At 35.7% G+C, this 20,122-nt stretch overlaps 1 protein-coding gene across 1 annotated transcript in view; it reads right to left on the bottom strand.

Annotated features, from left to right (window-relative positions):
• The window catches only part of VPS50 (VPS50 subunit of EARP/GARPII complex), a 149,448-nt gene that overhangs the window by 26,330 nt on the left and 102,996 nt on the right, over positions 1-20,122 (bottom strand). The window contains 4 exon segments of the mRNA XM_007472019.1: positions 9,097-9,203; positions 13,146-13,264; positions 16,039-16,215; positions 19,151-19,241. Coding sequence (XP_007472081.1) covers positions 9,097-9,203; positions 13,146-13,264; positions 16,039-16,215; positions 19,151-19,241 — 494 coding nt within the window.

Raw genomic sequence — 20,122 nt, 5'->3', positions numbered from 1 at the left:
AATAGGGAAAGAAGCATATCTATTAAAAAAATGCTCTTCTGCAGAAGATATTAAAACAGGCCATTTGCTTTACTTTCCAAATGAGCAAATAATTCAGGTGCTGGCTCTACTTTATGTAACTGCTATAAATTTTAAATTGGTACTATTGAGGACACCAGGATTCAAGAGAAAACACATTAACTGCAGTAGGAAAAAATGACAAATTTACTCTAATGGAAATGTCTACTATCAAAACCATTTCTTTATTATCTAAGAACTCAGTCCATCTGTCTTAATTTACATGAGAAATGATTCTAAATAATAGATGGTCAGGAAGACATACACATCGTAAAGTAAAAACTATTCAATTTAGATTCTGTTCTTATTCCTGTTTACAAGTCTTTTGTTTCAGGATCATTCTTTGTAATTATTTCACATAATCAGACATTTAAAAACAATCTCAAAAAAAAATCTCAATTGAAAAAAATTTGATAGTATGCTCCTAGAACATTCTGGATCACTGCAGATATTTCACTGACTGCAAACATATAGCTATTTAAACTGTAACTATTTACACATTAAATAATGTGATACTGTAAAGGAAAAAAATGAAAAAATGTTATATTACTTTAATCCATAAAAGAAAATTTTAAACAGGTGAATAGTAGAATGAGGAAGGATGCAAACTTCGGGGTTGATAAATATCCAGACTAAAAAGCTCCTCTCCATTCCTAATAAGATGAACCGCTGTTCATATAATTCATCTTAAGAAAGGATATAAAAATGAATTCTTAATAGGTAAAAGCTGTTTTAAATGTGCATTCAGAAGGAAAAAAACTAGATGGTCCCAAATGCTCTGAAAAAAATACATAATTATATTCATTCACTCATTCAATACATTCAACAAACACTTTTTGAAAGCTTACTATGTTCTTGGCATTGTGTTAAGACACAAGGAACTACACAGAATCTCTGCTCTCTCACAGAGCTCCTTCCATGACCTTAAATGGTCATACATGGAAGGCAGCCATTGATAAGCAGGCTGCTAGTATATTCAAATGTAGAAGAGTGAGAACTCTGTCTTTCCAGTTCAAGAGGGCAGGCTAGGACTTTGGAGGCCTGAGGGAACTTATGCACCCCCTCAGACTTACTGAACTAAGAGAATTTTACAATGAATTAAAACATCTATAAAGAGAAGTGGGTGAGAAGGTAACAGCAGGTAGGTATGATCACCAGAAAATGAGAAATCTCAAAACATTTCTAGACCAGGGGTTGGCAAACCTATCCTGTAAAGGACCAAAGACTAGATAGTTTAGGCTTTGTATGTCATTCAGTCTCTGGGGCAGATACTCATCTCTGCTGGTCTCTGTTTCAACTACTCAATTCTGCTGTCATAGCACAAAAGCAGCCATAGACAATATGTGAACAAATGAGCATGGTTGCATTCCAATAAAACGTTATTTTCAAAAACAGGCAGTCAGATTGATTTGGTCTGCAGGCTATAGTTTCCCAACCCCTGTACTAGATGACAGACAGCAGATGGAAACAGGTTGATGGAAAAATGCAAAGAGAACCACAAAGAAGGTGGAAGCTGTCCGATAGGATGTGACTGCTTAGAAGCAGCAGTTACAGCAAGAGAACAGGAGCAAGAAATAGGGCTGAGAAAGGACGGATTAATTGAAGGTCTACATATGGGACAAACTACCTGTCCACATGCCCCAAGTTACTGTTCCTCCCCAGCAGTTATTACTGTAGCCTCCCCCCATCAGCAGTTTCAGTTACCCACGGTCAACCTCAGTCCAAGAATATTAAATAGAAAATTCCAGAAATAAACAATTCATAAGTTTTAAATCATGTGCTGTTCTGAATAGCATGATGAAATCTCGTGCCATCTGGCGCCATCCCTTTGTCCCGCACATTCTGCCCATTAGTCACTTAGTAGCCATCTCAGTTATCAGATCAACTGTTGTGGTATCTCAGTGCTTGTGTTCAGGTAATCCTTATTTTATTTAATTATGGCCCCAAAACGCAAGAGTAGTGATGCTGGCAATTCAGGTATGCCAAAGAGAAGCTGTAAAGTGCTTCTTTCAAGTGAAAAGGTGAAAGCTCGTGACTTAATAAGGAAAGCAAAAAAGGCATATGGTGAGGTTGCTAAGATCTGTGGTAAGAATGAATCTTCTATCTGTGAAACCTGGAAGAAGGAAAAAGAAATTCATGCTAGTTCTGTTGTCAAACCTCAGACTGCAAAAGATACAGCTGCAGCGATAAGTGCTTAGCTAAAATGGCAAAGGCATTAAATTTGTATAATAAGATATTGTGTGTGTGTGTGTGTGTGTGTGTGTGTGTGTGAGAGAGAGAGAGAGAGAGAGAGAGAGAGAGAGAGACTACATTTACATAACTTTATTATAGTATATTGTTATAATTTTTCTATTTTTATTATTAGTTTTTGTTGTTAATTTCTTCCTGTGCCTAATTTATAAATTAGACTTTATTATAGGTATGTATGTATAAGAAAAGACATAGTATATATAGGGTTTTCTACTATCTGTGGTTTCAGGCATCCACAGGGGATATCTTGGAACATATCCCCCACAAATAAGAGGGGACTACTGTAGAGGCTGCCAGAATTTTCCCACAGACAAAAACAATAAAACCCCCTAGGATTTCTCTTCAAAAGAAATAAACAAGCCCCCCCACCCCCAAAATTGAGCAAACTTAAGAAAATAAATTAGAAAAGCTAAGGTTTCTAGTGTGGATATTGGCACCACAGATTAAAATCTATCTCATTCTGGGAATTTAGGGATCTGTCCCCATAATGTAAAGGCTACCAATAAATCCACCCAGACCTGCCCTACTCTATAAAGTTCCTAGTCAGGATTCATTCTAAGGAGAAAGAGCCAGCTCCAACACAGTTCTAGTTACTCAGCAGAGAACACCCACAATGGCTATACAGGCCTTCTATTTTAGGGAAGAATAATCAAACATCACCAGGCCCATGAGGAAAATTCAGAGACTGAACGTAAAAAGAAAAGCTGGTCCCAGAGAAAATAAAATAATTGAAGGTAAGGAAGAGAAATACAGTAATTATATAAAACCCTATAAAAGGTGAATATGACAGGAAAAAACACAGATTATAGAAGGGTTCTTAAAGATTTAAAGTCATTAAAAATGTGATTTTTAAAATAAAAAATTAAAGAAATGGGAAAAAGGAAGTCTCCCAGAAGGTACAGCAAAAAGAATATAGAAAAATATTAGAAAAATATGACAGACATAAAGGGCCAACCTAAGAGACTAAACACTTGAGTAAGGGGAAATCAAAGAAAGAGATTAAAGAAAATGGGGAGGTGGAAATCCTCAAAGAAACAGTAGTATCAGTCACAGCTGAGGAGCACATGAGCCTTCAGATTGAAAGGGTCATGAACTACCCAACACACTTAATGAAAAAGAACTCACACATAGATACATCAATAGAGAATTTTGAAACATCAAGGGAAAAAACACTAAAAGGTTTCAGAGAGAGAGAGAAGAAATTCACCTACAATAAAATGAATAGAACATTAGAGGTTTTAACTTTCTGAGGAAAAGTAACATTTAACGGCAATTCTATACCCAACTAAATTGTCACTCCGTGAAAGAGCAGAATAAAGACATATTTAGACTGACAAGGATTCAAAACATTTACTTCTTATCACCCTTTTCTGGGCAATTACAACTAGAAGAAAGACAGAAAAAAACCAGGAGACTGCCTTCACACTCCTGGTAGGGAGCAGTGGGTGGGTGGGAGACACCTGCTTTTCGTGACAAGCTCTTCTTTACTATTTAATGTGTTGCTGTGAGAGGTGCTACCTTGATAAAAAATAGAAGCATGGTTCTAAAGTTAGCCAGCCTAGTTGGAAAAATGTGGTCAGTGGTTCAATATATGGTTCAGATGCATACCACCCTCTCTCTTCCTCTCCAGAGTTCCCGATAGAGGGCACAGAGAGAGTAGTGGACACAGCATGCTTTGGGAACACGGAGGAAGGTTACCTAATACATAGCCAAGATAACCAGAAAAGATGTCTCTTTCCAAATTACAAACTGCGAGAAGTTCCTACTCCTGCCTCCAACCTATATTATAACCTTGCTGAACTCTGTCCAGGAATTAATGCTCCAGATGTCCTCCACTGGCTGCGAAGCATGAAAGTTAAGAACTTACTGGCTCTAAGATCAGACAACCTGGTTCTGCCACTTACCAGTTGTGTGACAGACATAAGGCAAGTTATTTATCTCTGAGCTTCAATTTAGTTTGTAAAAAGGGTACTATGAAGAATTCATGAGAAAATTCATGTGAAGTGTTTACATAGCATATAATAAAAGAGCAAGAAGTCTTAGCTACCCCTGCTATTATTTTAAAATAAATATACTTATGATGAATGCAAAAAGGGAGAAGTATATACAGGATGTTACGTGAAGGGAATCTAACCTAATCTAGAGATGAGGAAAAGCTTCACAGGGGAAGCACTGTTTAAACTCTCATCCTTTGCAGCAACATGGATGGACCTAGAGATTATCATACTAAGCAAAGTCAGAGAAAGACAAATATCACACGATATCACTTATATGTGGAATCCAAAAAAATGATACAAATGAACTTATTTACAAAACAGAAATAGACTCACAGACATAGAAAACAAACTTACGGTTACCAAAAGCAGGGGAGGGAGAATTAGGAATTTGGGGTTACAAACTACTATATATAAAATAAATAACAAGGACCTACTGTATAGCACAGGGAACTATATTCAATATCTTGTAATAACCTATAATGGAAAAGAATTTGAAAAAGATATATATACATATATATGTATGCATATATGTGTGTGTGTGTGTGTATCTATATATAACTGAATCACTTTGCTTTACACCTGAAACATTGTAAATCAACTGTACTTTAATTTAAAAAAACCCTCTCTCACCCTAAATCTAGACCATGAGTCCTTATGCTCAAGGAAAAGAGACACAGAGGGACTGGCAAAGAAACCAAGCAAGTAGCAGCATGGATGGACAAGGACTACAACCAAGAGGAACAGGACAGGGCCTGACTTACCAGCTTAGCGTAGGAAATGCAGAGAGAGAAGTGTGATTACCACAGGAAAGGCAGCTCAGGGGAATTCAGTCAGTGAGCCACAACCTCTATGCAGACAATGGAACACAGGGTAAAAAGAAGTGCTGGAAGTGTGTGTGTGTACACACACGTGCACGGGTCGGGGGTGGGGGGTGAGGGGCTCCTTCTGTTGTGGATTATTACAAGAGAGGAGCAAAAAGTGTTTCTCTAACACTCAGATTTTACAAATTAAGTTTTGTCAGTCCAATGTATATTGAGCACCTACAAAAGCGAAAAGCACTTGGCTGGGTGCTCTATATGCTGCAAAGATGACAAACTCTCTCCTCATGTAGGAGCTGACAATCTGATGGGGCAAAAGCAAGAACAGAATCTGAGCTGGAAGGATGTTCATTACCCTTACTACAGTGCACTAAGTTGAGAGATCATCAATGGGTATAAAGAGCACATAAAGGCAAATTGGAAATGCTATAAATGAGGAAGGAGACTCGGAGGTCAGGAGTTTTGTTTATACCTCAGGGTATTTTAATTTTTAACCATTTTCATGCATTACTTTTCCAATTTAAAACACTCCATGATAAAATAAAAATATCAATGCCTCACCTGAAAGAATGTACCAATGAAGGAGATTTCTTCCCTCCTATTTCTGTATTCATCATATATACTGCAACTCAGCCACAGTATGACTAAATATCCCTTATGTACATATTCTGGTTTAATGTTACAGAGCTTAATGTTAAGTCCTGTGCATGTGCTGGTGTGTATTTTTTCCAGCTGCTAAAGTAATAATTTTGTTGTAAGGTCTGTAGGTTTTACAAACATGGGTTTCGGCAACCTATCTTCTGCCCCTCAGACCTATCACACCCGCTCAAGTGAGAGCTGCCTCCTTGGATACCAAGGCTACTTCAGTGATGAGACACATTCCCTAAAATTTCTCTGCCTCTGTCTGCAAGAAATTATCAGGCTAAGAGGATTTTCTTTTTTCACAAGCAAGCGTTCTGATTGGTCCTCTGCGCTTGTGAAAAAAACGCCAAGCCTTCAGATTTAGGTACCACGTGGGGCTGGAAAGCCCCATTAACACTCTTTTGTTTAATATCTCCTAATTATGCCAAATAAATAACACTTAAAAACAACATTTTGAATATGCCTTTAATGTTCTAAAATGTGTCTCCCAACCACTGAGTAATTAGTTCCTTCATCTTCCCAGGCACCAAAAATTAATCTATCTTATTTACACAACTGTACTTCTGGCTTTGTAAGAAGAGACATTACCTTTGTCAGTTTATGGTCTTCAAGCACCTCTATGCAATAATAACTGTGGTTGGAATAGTGCATTTACTAGTTGGAGACCCCTTAGTGAGTGGTTCCTTTAAAGTTCTATTTTATGAATATGTACAATGTGAAGATAAAGACATCCCAGGGAGAAAGTGGTAGGCATGAAAGTCTACTGGGGAATAATGGCAGCACCTAATCCCAGCCCTAAATGCAAAGACATGAAAGTTAAATTTCCATACTAGGCTTTGTTTCCTAATTGCCACTCTAGTAAAAGACCTAGTGGGAAGAAGACTGAAATGACAACGGTCAGATTCTCTTCCCTGAGTAAGGTTTTATTCAGGACTGCTCTGGCTTTATGTGGCTGATTACCAAAGGCCCATAAGAATGCAGCTTTTCTGTTTCTGTAAGTCCACTGTTAGAAAACAATGTCCACTGTGTTGGTCAGTAATCCTTATATAAGAATTCGTTGTTACTGTCTTTTGAACTTAGCACCAGCAGCACACTTCTATCATTATAATATCCCTTCTTAGATAATGAGAATAGCACAATGCATTGTTTCTTCATTTCCTTATGCCTATCAAGAAGTGAAGATTTGGATTTGTTTGCATTGAACTGAATAAAACATGACTTCCCCGTCCTTGATTTTGTTGTGGCTTTATATCTGATTTGAGTGAATGTATGTCTTTTAGAGTAAAGAGCAATATGATGACCTCTAGTCCTCTTTGAACTAGGTAAGGAAAGAAAATTATACAACCACTTAAATGTGGTTGATTGTATTATTTTCCCCAATTATCTGCTCTTCCCCACCTCCACTCTTGTAAGAGGACTATGCGTCCTTGTCCACTGCCCTGGACTGGTTGCGCCTTCCTGTGACAGACGTACAAGTACACTTCTCTCTTCCAGTCAATCCTGACTTGCTATGACCAGTGACATGTCAGGGTGGCACATCAGAGTGGCAGCTTTAAGAGTCATAACATGGTTCAGCTCTACTCTTCTCCCCAAATCCCAGATTAGTGCTACTTTTTCAGCCTGCATCTCAGAATGAAGACATACATGGGGCGGAACTAAGATGATCAGGAGTCAATATGCATCATGATAAACCTCTGGGTTGAAAGCCACTGATATGTTAGGGCGTTTTGTTACTTCAGCATAACCGAGCAAAAGCTGACTTCATTCAACTACATCTCAAGCGTGTATCCAGACACCGAGAACTACAGTGAGTACTGAAGACTGAGGAGGATGACAAGGACTTTGGAATATCCATCAGTGAGGACCATATAAGGCAACTGAGCACACTGACCCTGAAGAATGGACTGGGGAAAGGGAAGTACAAGGAAAGGAAGGACAGTATACCTACCACCACATATCTGAAAAGTGACCACATGGAAAAGTAGGAGAAAAAAGTATAGACTTACTCTTTTTGCTTTTAAGGGCATAACTAAGACCAGAGGGTAGAATTAGAAACAGAGACAGAAATAGATTTTGGTTTACCATGAGGACGAGATTTCTACCAATTAAATCAGTCTAATAGCAGAATGAGTAGTCTTGCAAAGTAATATGCTTCCAGCAATTGTAAGACATAAAACAGAGGCTAGATGGCCACCACATATCAGATGCAGTAACGAAAGAAATGCTCATTCTATGGTAAATTATACCAGATGACCGCTTCAGAATTCTTCCAATTCTGATTCTGTAAATTCTAGAGACTAACTCATGATGCTAGGTTCAGTTAGCATTCTTGGATAAAGAAGAAAAGCTAATTCCCCAGCAATAATCAGCCAAACAATAGCTTTTTAGAATCTGTCATTTTTCTGTGTCATAAAAATACATAATTTTTCTTTTCTGCTCAGTTCATTATTATAATTTTCCACACTATTTTCCCTAAAAGAAAGTGGGACTTCTTAAAAAAGTCTTCTTTATCCTATTCATTAATGAAATTTAGAAATTATCTCCAGGAACACAGACTATTTTATCAGAGCTAAGAGTAATTAAACCAGGCAACAGGAAATTATCATCTCCATAAACAGAAGACAGATCTTTATAGAAAATCACTAAGATTCTTGACTGGTATAGATGACTTAATTAACATGAGAAGACATCTCTATAACTTATTTGTCAAATGTACAGACCTATTTGTGAAATACAAAGGTTGAGACAGCATATAAAATTTTGAAATACTGATATTAAAAAATCCATAACATCTTCAAACCTATATATTTCATATGGCATTTCTTCATGCTATTTGCCTTCTACAAAATCATCAATAAAGGTCTTATCTGTAATAAGAACATTTCCTATGGTGTGAACATTTAGCTTATAGAACTCTTGTGTCTGAAAATGCCAGAAAACTACTATCCACTCTGCCTATCTGACAAGAAGATTGCAAAGATCAATGAAACAATTAAGTACAAAATATTGTGCAAACATAAAACTGGTATTATCATCATCCTACATGTACCTCTAACTCACAGAGAATTTTTCCACTACATTTCTATTAATTGGAATATTTTAGGAAAAGTGGAAGACACAAATTTTAAGTAGTTAACTAAAAAAGAAAAACTGACATTAATATTAGTATTACACTATTTGGAGCAATTAAGATGAGAAGGCACTGACATATGACCATCTTAAATCATTCACTTGTGGTGGGCCCTGGAGTATACAATGAAAACCCATCTGGTAACAAATGTAGACTAATTTAACTGCTATAATAATGTTTTTTTAAAGGTGTAGCTACTTACCAACAAGTCTTATTACATTCAGTGTTGTATTTGTTAAAATGGGTGCATTCACTTTATTTAGACTGTAATCTGATTTCTTCCTGCTTTTCAGAGTCTCTCGAGAAACGCTTAATATGAGAAAACAAAACAGATTTGCAATTAGGGTTGTCAAGTAGTAAATCAATAAGTAATTCAGCTTAGGATCTAAGTTGCTAATTAGTTACTGAAAATCACCAAGTAGTTACTGAAAATCTTACCACGTATTGGCTGGGGATATAGAGATTATCCTCCTGTCCTTACAGAGCTTACAGTCCAGAGGGGAAGAGAAATCAGTAAGCAGAGAAATAAAGTACTATGATGTATTTCTTTGGTTCTCAGACATTAATTAACAACCATTAAAAGAAGCTATGTCACTAAACTGTAGCAATGTTTTCTTAGGTCAGACTCCCAAGGCAATAGAAATAAAAGCGAAAATAAACAGATGGTACCTAATCAAACTTATAAGCTTTTGCACAGTAAAGGAAACCATAAACAAAATGAAAAGACAACCTATAGAATGGGAGAAAATATTTGCAAATGATGTGACTGACAAGGGCTTAATTTCCAAAATATACAAACAGCTCATACAACTCAATAACAAAAAGACAACAACCCAATCAAAAAATGGGCAGAAGACCTAAATAGACATTTCTCCAAAGAAGACATACAGATGGCCAACAGGCACATGAAAAGATGCTCAGCATTGCTAATTATTAGAGAAATGCAAATCAAAACCACAATGAGGTATCAGCTCACACCAGTCAGAATGGCCATCATCAAAAGTGTATAAATAATAAATGCTGGAGAGGATGTGGAGAAAAGGGAAGCCTCTTGTTGGTGGGAATGTAAATTGGTACAGCCACTATGAGAGCAGTATGGAGGGTCCTTAAAAAACTAAAACTAGACTTACCACATGATCCAGCAATCCCACTACTGGGCATATATCCAGAAAAGCCAAAAGCTCTAATTCAAAAAGATACATGCACCCCAAATGTTAACAGTGGCATTATTTACAACAGCCAAGACATCGAAGCAACTTAAGTGTCCATCAACAGATGAGTAGATAAAGAAGATGTGGTGTATATATACAATGAAATATTACTCAGCCATAAAAAAAATGAAATAATGCCATTTGCAGCAACATGGATGGGCCTAGAGATTATCACACTAAGTGAAGTAAGTCAGACAAAGACAAATATTATATGATATCACTTATATGTGGGATCTAAAAAATAGTACAAATGAACTTATTTACAAAACAGAAACAGACTCACAGACATAGAAAACAAACTTATGATTACCAAAGGAGAAGTAGCGGGAGATAAGCTGGGACTGTGGGATTAACAGATGCATAAAAATAGATATAAAATAAACAACAAGCATTTACTGTATAGCATGGGGGACTATATTCAATACCTTATAATAAACTATAATGGGAAACAATTTTTAAAAAGAATATATATACACATATATGTATAAGCAAATCACTTTGCTGTACACCGAAAACTAACACAATATTGTAAATCAACTATACTTCAATAAAAAACAAATAAATAAAATAATAAACAAAAAAAGAAGCTATGTCACTTAAAAAAAATATTCTAGGAAAATTATACATCAACTGTACCAAGCATCCTGATTTCAGACCTACAAATATGAAAAATACCTTCCTTAGAATCTGAATTAGGCATAAAGTATAATGGTAAAGTCTGGAGTTGGGGGGCAGCACTAGATTCAAAGAAAAAGTAGAAGTTATATGGTAAGTACAGAAAAAAAAAGGGAACAACATGTAATAAGATCAGAAGTAAGAGAACAGAGTACGCTTAAAGAAGCACAAGGAGTTGACAGTGGTAGCCTGGAGAATGAGTGGGCAGAGGGAAATGTGATAAGAAAGGAGGTAAGTAAAGGCCAGATCACTGAAAGGAATCGAACCTCATGATTATAACGAGTATGAACCATATCTTAAATGCAACGGTGAGCCATTAAACATTTTAACCAGGAAAATGACATGATCAAATTTGTATATAAAAGAAAAATCTAAATTTGTATCCAAGAACAGATTAGAAAGGGTTAAGACTAGAAATGGGAAGCCACGGTAAGGAGGCTGATTCAATAATCTGGCCCAGAGATTTCTGCATGAACTAGGATGGTAGCAGTGAAATACAAGAAATTTTGATAAATTCAAGAGACACTTAGAAGCTGGAATTGATATAACAGTCAACTGGCTAACTGCAATCAGTAGTTTACATTGTGTATATTTCTTAGGGGTAGGTTAAAGACAGTTTAAGAGGCTGCATAACCTTACAAAGAATTAGAGGACATACACATATAGTGGCAGACGTTTGTTCATTTCAACTTAATTAGACCTTTTCTTTTAGTAAAAACATACTCAAAACATCTAATGAAAAAGTCCAACAAAATAGTTCTATTTAGTTCATAATGGATCATAGATGTAGATAATTAAATACCATATATTTGTGTAAACCAATGGAAACAAATTTCCCCAATTAAAATATCCCCAATTATATGAGTTGTTCACTTTTGAGGTGAGAGATTACATCAATCAGGGTGTCAAATCAATCAAGTATTCACTAGGTACTTTGGGGGTAAAGGGTAGGGAAGAGTATACTTAAATCTACCATTAAAAATAAAGTATATTGGGCTTCCCTGGTGGCGCAGTGCTTGAGAGTCCGCCTGCCGATGCAGGAGACGCGGGTTCGTGCCCCGTTTCGGGAAGATCCCACATGCCGCGGAGCGGCTGGGTCCGTGAGCCATGGGCGCTGAGCCTGCGCGTCCGGAGCCTGTGCTCCGCAAATGGGAGAGGCCACAACAGTGAGAGGCCCGCATAACGCAAGGGAAAGAAAAAATAAAAAAATAAAAAAAAAAAATAAAGTATATTTGTGGTCACTCAATATCTGATACTCAGTCATGAAACTACCTCACTCACAAATCAGAATCAGGCCCAATTTAAAGAAGGTGACAAAAATTCTTATACAGTTGTCATAGTTTTTGAAGAAGACAGTTTATCATAAAACAAAACTCAAGTACAAAAAAAGGAACCTTAATAGAAGGCTCAAAATATCAATGACATTGGGAAGATTTTTCTGTATTTACTAGATTGAGGCAGCAAAGCCACATACAAAACAAATGACTATTTTCCTCCTTGAGAAAAAGGAAATCAATGTGAAACATAAATTGATCTATGTGAAGCATAAACCACCTCCAAAGGCGGCACTGATTCTATAAATCAAAAGTTTGTTTTTCTGCAAAAACCACTGATCTCTAGATTAAGAGCTCTTGGGTTATACCCATTATCAAAAAAACTACATTTTTAGCCTTTCAGGAATCATTTTTAAAATACATTAATTTCTCAGGGTATGTGCCCAGTAGTGGGATTGCTGAGAGTCATGTACCACAATGTTCACTGAAGCTCTATTTACAATAGCCAGGACATGGAAGCAACCTAAGTGTCCACCAACAGATGAATGGATAGAGAAGATGTGGCACATATATACAATGGAATATTACTCAACCATAAAAAGAAATGAAACTGAGGTATCTGTAGTGAGGTGGATGGACCTAGAGACTGTCATACAGATTGAAGTCAGAAAGAGAAAAATAAATACCGTATGCTAACACATATATATGGAACCAAAAAAAAAAAAAAAGATTCTGAAGAACCTAGGGGCAAGACAGGAATAAAGATGCAGATGTAGAGAACAGACTTGAGGACACGGGGAGGGGGAAGGGTAAGCTGGGATGAAGTGAGAGAGTGGCATGGACATATATACACTACCAAATGTATGTATATGTACAGCTGATTCACTCTGTTATAAGGCAGAAACTAACACACCATTGTAAAGCAATTATACTCCAATAAAGATGTTAAAAAAACAACAAACATTAACTTCTGTCACATGACACTATAACCAAAAGTTTAATGAGTTTTTTTTCTTAACCTTTCAAGTAAATCCTATATGTTAAACGTGCAACATAAAATGAGAAATACCATAAATTCCAAGAATAAGTACCTTTTCACAGGAGCATCGCCTGTCTGCTCATCAACATAATCTTGTTTTAGTTCCTCAGGAACATCGCTGTCACTGTCATACTCCTGATAGGCACTTTTTTCTTGTTCATCAGATTCATACTGAAAAGAACACAGTATATTATTCAGCAATGGGCACAAAGAACCAACCTTTCTTGGAGTCTTTCAACACAGTAAAAAGTATCCAATTTTATAAGAAGTACATTACAGATAAAACTTCTTAATAACTGAGCTTTAATTTTGCCATCAAGAATCATATTAACTTTCCATTTTCTTCCTCATCATCCTACCTTAACCAGCTCAAAAGAAAATACAAACATTATATTTCAAAAGCTTATAAATGCCCCAAAAAATCTCCATATAAACAAATGAAAACAAACATACCCTGCTAGACCTTAGAACAGGAAAAGAGTGTTTATTTGATTAACAAAACTCTTCCTTCAAGTGGTTTCATCCTATTTATTTCCATTTTGCTAGTTCATTATAAAAAGCTTGAGAATACAATTCTGGTACGCTGGAAGTATTAAGTCAGCTTAATAAACACAACACACATGCTAATATTCTATCTAATTCATTATGATGAGATTTAATTCCAAGGGCAACTTAGAAAATTAGGCTTAGCACCTATGGACTACTGAGAGCAAGGACAAAAATGGTGGATTTGCTCTTGAGAGGAAGAGTGCCTTTTCATCACCTTTTTGGCACCATGGCCCAGTGCCGGCATGGGAAAAGAGAGTGGAGTCCATGCACAACAAAGGAAGCAGTGGCAGTATCACCATCATCATTGCTGATTAATATTATAAACTAATATGATTAAATAATGACTAACATTTATTGAGTTTCAACCAAGTACTGGGCTAAGTGCTTCCATAAATTGTCTCACTGAATCTTCAAAACAATTCTATGAGGAAGTTTTGTCCCCATATGCCAGTTGAGGAGACCAGTATAATGACAATAAGGGAAGAAGTCAGTCCCCTAATTCAACAACTATTTTTTAAGAGTCTAAAGCATTACAACAGGCTGTTTTAAGATGTGGACCCTGACCCTCAGGACTTATGCTGTACCTGTGAAGATTAGATCACACATTAATAACTACAAACAAACATTAGAGACATTCTCCCTCACTTGTACACAATGTGATCCTGGTGACATTCAGAAAGGTGTTCTACACAAACTAGGGTCAGTTCCACAGTACAACAAATCCTCATTTTCAAGGATTCTTTATTTGCAGATTTCCCTACTCGATAAAATTTGTAACCCCAACATCAATACTTCATGACACTCCTTGGTCATTCACGGATATGTGCCATGTTGAGTGGCAAACACTTTGAGTCACCCTACATACATCCTCCCAGCTAAGAACAAGCAAGGCAACACTCTACCTTCTTACTTCAGCCCTCCTGCTGTAAGCAAGTGCCCTTTTCAAAGTCTATTTAGTGTCACATTCTTAAAATTTTTGTATATTTTGCTGGTGATTTCACTGTTCAGAATGCCTCCCAATCATAGCACTAAAGTGCCGTCTAGTGTTCCCAAGTGCGAGAAGACTGTAATGTGCCTTAAGGTAAAAATACGTATGTTAGATAAGCTGCACTCAGGCATGAGTTACAGTGCTGTTGGTCATGTGTTCAATGTTAATGAATCAACACTATATTAAATTAGGTGTCTTTAAGGAAAAACACACATAAAACAAGGTTGCGTATTGACCAGTTGGTGAAAATGTTGTGACCAGAGGCTTGCAGATACTTAATCCCATATTTTGCTTAAGAACAACGGTTCTGTATTTGTTAATTCAGAGTTTGTGCTTATTTTATTGAACACAACTGCCAGAAATAATGAGAATCAAATGCTATGCAAGATTTAAATTAACAAATCACCAGTGCAGAGGGATATATTATTTCAAAAATATTGGAATGACTTAATTCCTTTCAGTTTAGTCTACTTTATAGAGGCAAAATGTCACAAAGAATCACTAAATTATAATTTAAAATATGGTTCTCTATCGAATAACTTCTACTTCATGATAAAACATGAAAGTGGTATATTTTCATGACAGTATTTTTTAAATTATATCTTCACTTAATAACAAAAACAAACCAAAAATATGGAGACAAATTCAACAGATTTTTGTCAAACCCAAACAGTTTTCACTTCAACTTCATCAAATCTAAAATAAAAATTATACCTAGTCCCTCTGGAAATTAAATACTGTAAAAACGCCCTATAGGTAACTGTGAAGTAAATATGGGGAAACTGAGGGTCACAAAATCACAATAACTTGCCAAGATCCACACAGCTAATCAATAATAAAGGTCATATTCATTCATCTGCCTGCAAACCTTTCCATTAACTCACACTATATTGTTTTTTGAGCTGCTCAGAGTGCTGTTAAAACACTGTATTCCTAAATCCTCAAAATATCCCTGCCAGGTAATTAAACAAGACATTACCCTGTTTCAGTTAAGGGGACATGGAACAAAATGACTTCCTTAGTTACCCAACAAGTGGCATTGAGAAAAAAGTGCAGATGATCTATTCCTTCATACATCTGTCTATCCAATAAATCATAAAATTATGCAGTGAATAAACTATGCTCCTACTCAATTAGTAACCTGGTAAGAACATAAAGTAATCTAATAACAACATAAAATAAACATAAAGGCAAAACTTATCATTCAAAAGGACAATGTCAACAAAGCATACTGGAAAGCCATTCATTACCTGTACAAGTAGTATTACAGGTATCTAAGTATATAGGTAGGAAGGTGGGTGGTAAATGTATGAATAAATCTAGTCAATTACCTTGCTCATTTGGTACAACACGCTCAATAAGAAAATCCCACTAATGTTCCACAGTATGTTTTAAAAACACGACATACCCCATTGGAAGCCAGGACGTCTTCTGTTTCTTCATCTTTGTGGTCAGCCTGAATTTCAAATGGATTCCCACCACTACAGTACTGCTCAAACAAGGTTACCATTTTTGAGGAAGTTGAGGATGGCTGCTTATTGGGTGAAACTGATGGGGAACGTGACTGTTCCATGAATTTAAATTCCTAAACGTTTAAAAAAAAAAAAACCAAAAAGGAGCCAGATCCCTTTTAGCAACAACAATAAAATTCAAGTACATAAACATATTCCATCAATGCAGATGTAGTTAGAAAAGAAAACAATCCTATTCTTTAGGTTATTCTTTCTTTTTAGGTTATTCATTGTTAAATCTTGCAAGTTACCTGAAAGCACAAACTTGGACATACATGCTCAAAGGTTTTCCTAAAGACATCAGTCGCTGATGTCACTTAAAACAGTGTTATCTGCATCAAGCTGCTTTTGGCTTACTTTATGGAACTGCATAGAAAATTTTTTTAAATAACTTCAATTTGAATGATAATTCTAAAAATTTTTACATAACAGCAAAAGTCCTAGTAGAGTACAGTTTTAATAAAGTCATTCATAAAACTAATTGTTGTTAAGTCAAATAGCTTGCACCATTTGAGATACTGTATGTGAATACATTGAAATCCAAGCATAAAAGATATACCTTTCTTTGTTATATTGATGTCTATAAACTTTATTTTTCTTCATATACCAAGAAGCAGACAACACAAATACATGCTGAGGTCAGATGATACATCTTCTAGTCCTAGCTTGACTTTAATCCATTATATTCCATTAACTTCCTATATAATATTGGGAATGTCCCCTGATTCCCTATGCCTCCATTTCCTCATCTGTAAAATGAAAGGGTCGATCTAGATCAAAGAATCACAAATACCAAAACTACAGAGTTATAGCACCCAGTCCAAATCACACACTTCTCAGATGAGAAAACTGAGGCAGTCCAGAGGGATTCAGGTCCAAGTTCAAGATTATACAGCTAATTAGAGGAAGAGATGGAATACTGGCTAAAGTTCTTTCGAATTACCAAACTCTTGATTTAATGATTTTTAAGAAAAATTTAGTACACATTTTTCTTATACCTTTTAATCATTTTAATATTATTCCCCAATTTAAAATTTTTCATATTCAGAGATAATCTTCTTTAAAATTACATTGGTTTACTAAGTTTCAAATGATGTGTTTATTTTCTTTTTAAATTGCAGCTATATATTAAATCAGATCCACAATAATGCTTAAAAATCAGGCCATTATTATTATTATTATTATTATATATATATATTTTTTGCAGTACATGGGCCTCTCACTGTTGTGGCCTCTCCTGTTGTGGAGCACAGGCTCCAGACGCGCAGGCTCAGCGGCCGTGGCTCACGGGGCCCAGCCGCTCAGCGGCATGTGGGATCTTCCCAGACAGGGGCACGAACCCGTGTCCCCTTGCATCGGCAGGCAGACTCTCAACCACTGCGCCACCAGGGAAGCCCCAGGCCATTATTTTTAAAATTCTAAACAAGGGGTGACTATAATAAGACAAAAATTTTTTAAAACAAAATCTACAGGAATACATGTGTCAAATGAACACCATCTCAGCTGTAAATAGTTTTCAATGTAATTACTTTTTTCCCTCACTGTGGTTACAACATGAGATCTACCATTAAAAAAATTCTAAGTGCACAGTACAGTATTGTTAACTACAGGCAAAATGTATCATAGATGTCTAGAACTTACTCATCTTACATAACTGAAACTTCAAGGTAACCACTTTAAAGGATATAATGCTCACTTGGATGGAAATGTTTCAACGTACCTTGTAAAAAAGTTGTTTTCTAATTACAGCAAGTTTATATACGCATGCACCACACACACACACACAAATTGATGGTTAAATACAAATTCAAATAAAAGTATTTAAATAGAGATTCTAAAATCAATGCTGGAATTCTAAATAATGTTAAGGAATCATCTTAATAACTCTAAATAATGTTAAAATTAATGTTAATTTGATTGTCTTTAAAGCATATATTAATCAACATGTTTCAGTGTATTTAATATTTCCACATTAGGAAAGCAATATGATAAACCTGGATGAGAAGTAAGCTATTATACAACATGAACATAAACACTGTCCCTTTAAAAAAACTTTTAATCATGTATTCTTTTTTTTTTTTTTTTTTGCGAAACGCGGGCCTCTCACTGTTGTGGCCTCTCCTGTTGCAGAGCACAGGCTCTGGACGCGCAGGCTCAGCAGCCATGTCTCACGTGCCCAGTTGCTCCGCGGCACATGGGATCTTCCCGGACCGGGGCACGAACCCGTGTCCCTTGCATCGGCACGCGGACTCTCAACCATTGCGTCACCAGGGAAGCCCCTTAATCATGTATTCTTTACATTTATCCAGGAATCAGAAAATTCTTTCTAGAAAGCCATTTCTTCTAAAGGCAAAAACTACACACTCGACCTTCTAAACAGGGATCTAAATTTATATACTGTATTCTGATATTTGATATTTGTCAGATAGGACATGGTCTACCACACAAGATTTATCTATAATATGCTTCAACCAAGAGAAAAAAATAAAGATATTTTCACATATTACATTATAGGATTCAAGGAATCAATTAACTAATAAAACTTAGTTGTGTTTTTTTTTTATAAGTGCCTCTTTTATCTCTGAGGCATTTTCTCATTACAGACAAATTTATGAGTTGCAGCATATTAGACCCTTTAAGAAATGACAAATATTCTGCAAATATAAGCATTTTCACTAAAGACCATCAAAATATAACTGATTTTTCTGCAAAATTTATATGAAGCAGGAGACCCTCTTCTGAAATCTAAAGAAAACAAATTATTTTAATTGTGACTCTTTTCAGGCAACGGAGTTTTCCTCAAGTGTATAAAATGAATTTGTAAAAAGAGACAGATTATGACATCCATTAAAGTATCACCTTGTAAAAGAGGCTTATTATTAATCACTTTTAAGGAAAAAAGGAAAGGCACTATTTCTTAATTTAATTATTTTATAAATGTTTCCATATATATGGTTTGCTTTTAAAGATGACTACATAAAAGACTGATTTGTTTGCTCTTAAACTTACGTGAAGCTGCAAGATGCTGAAATTTGACTTAACAGGACAAAGTTCCCAGGTCTCATTTTCTAGAAACATTCTCAGTTCATCAAGCCGTGTTCTTAAAAAAAGAAAATGAATACTCCAAAAAATAAGTACACTGCACACAAGAATTAATATAACAAAAACTATTATAGAGTTATCATCATGATCATAATCAACTTTGAAAACCCATTCAGACCAACACAGTAAACACATTTACTTTTACATACTTGTTAATATCTTATCATCTGTAAGAGAAAACACACAAATATTTACTAAACTCAGAATATTTTTACTATATTGCAAAAATAATGAATGCATAGGAAATGATATTTTTCTTAAGGGACTAAACTAAAAGCTACTCACCAACTCATGTACTTAAGACATCCTTAGCTATTCGTGCCAAAAAAAAGAAGAAATAATTTATAGGGTTTATAAAACCACAAACGCTAATAAATGTTTTATGCTAAAAAGCATAGATCTTAATCATTCTTACTAAGCCAAAAGATCAAGTTGATTATCACTATCTAAATATATTTTAGCTCAGGGCCTATCTATCTCCACACAGCATTTACCAATTAAATTAGCAAGTATGGCACTTAAATTAGCAACTAGTCACATGTCATACTGATTTCTTCTTTCTTTAATGCTATTGCTCTTACTGTCTCTCCTGAGTAATCAGTACATTATATGAGCAATTCCAGAAAAACAAATACTTCCTTCCTGTTAACTCAGAAAACAAAGGGCCAGGGTCTGCCCTATTCTTCCTTCTTCCTGCAACAAGCCTCATTGTTGTTTCCAAAATCAAGCTAAAAACAAAGTCTAGATTTTTTAAAATACACAGGTTCTAAAGTGAAGAGGGAATAAATAGTAAAATCTGTGGAAAGCAGAAATTGCTCCAAATATTAGAGTTAACAGACAAGGACTTTAAGATAACTACTATAAATAAGTTAAATAAAA

This window comes from Lipotes vexillifer, unplaced genomic scaffold (genome assembly GCF_000442215.2).
Source record: "Lipotes vexillifer unplaced genomic scaffold, Lipotes_vexillifer_v1.1 scaffold1704, whole genome shotgun sequence".
Lineage (NCBI taxonomy): Eukaryota > Metazoa > Chordata > Mammalia > Artiodactyla > Lipotidae > Lipotes > Lipotes vexillifer.
Note: the sequence above shows the minus strand (reverse complement) of the source record. Positions and strands in the feature narration are given on the sequence as shown.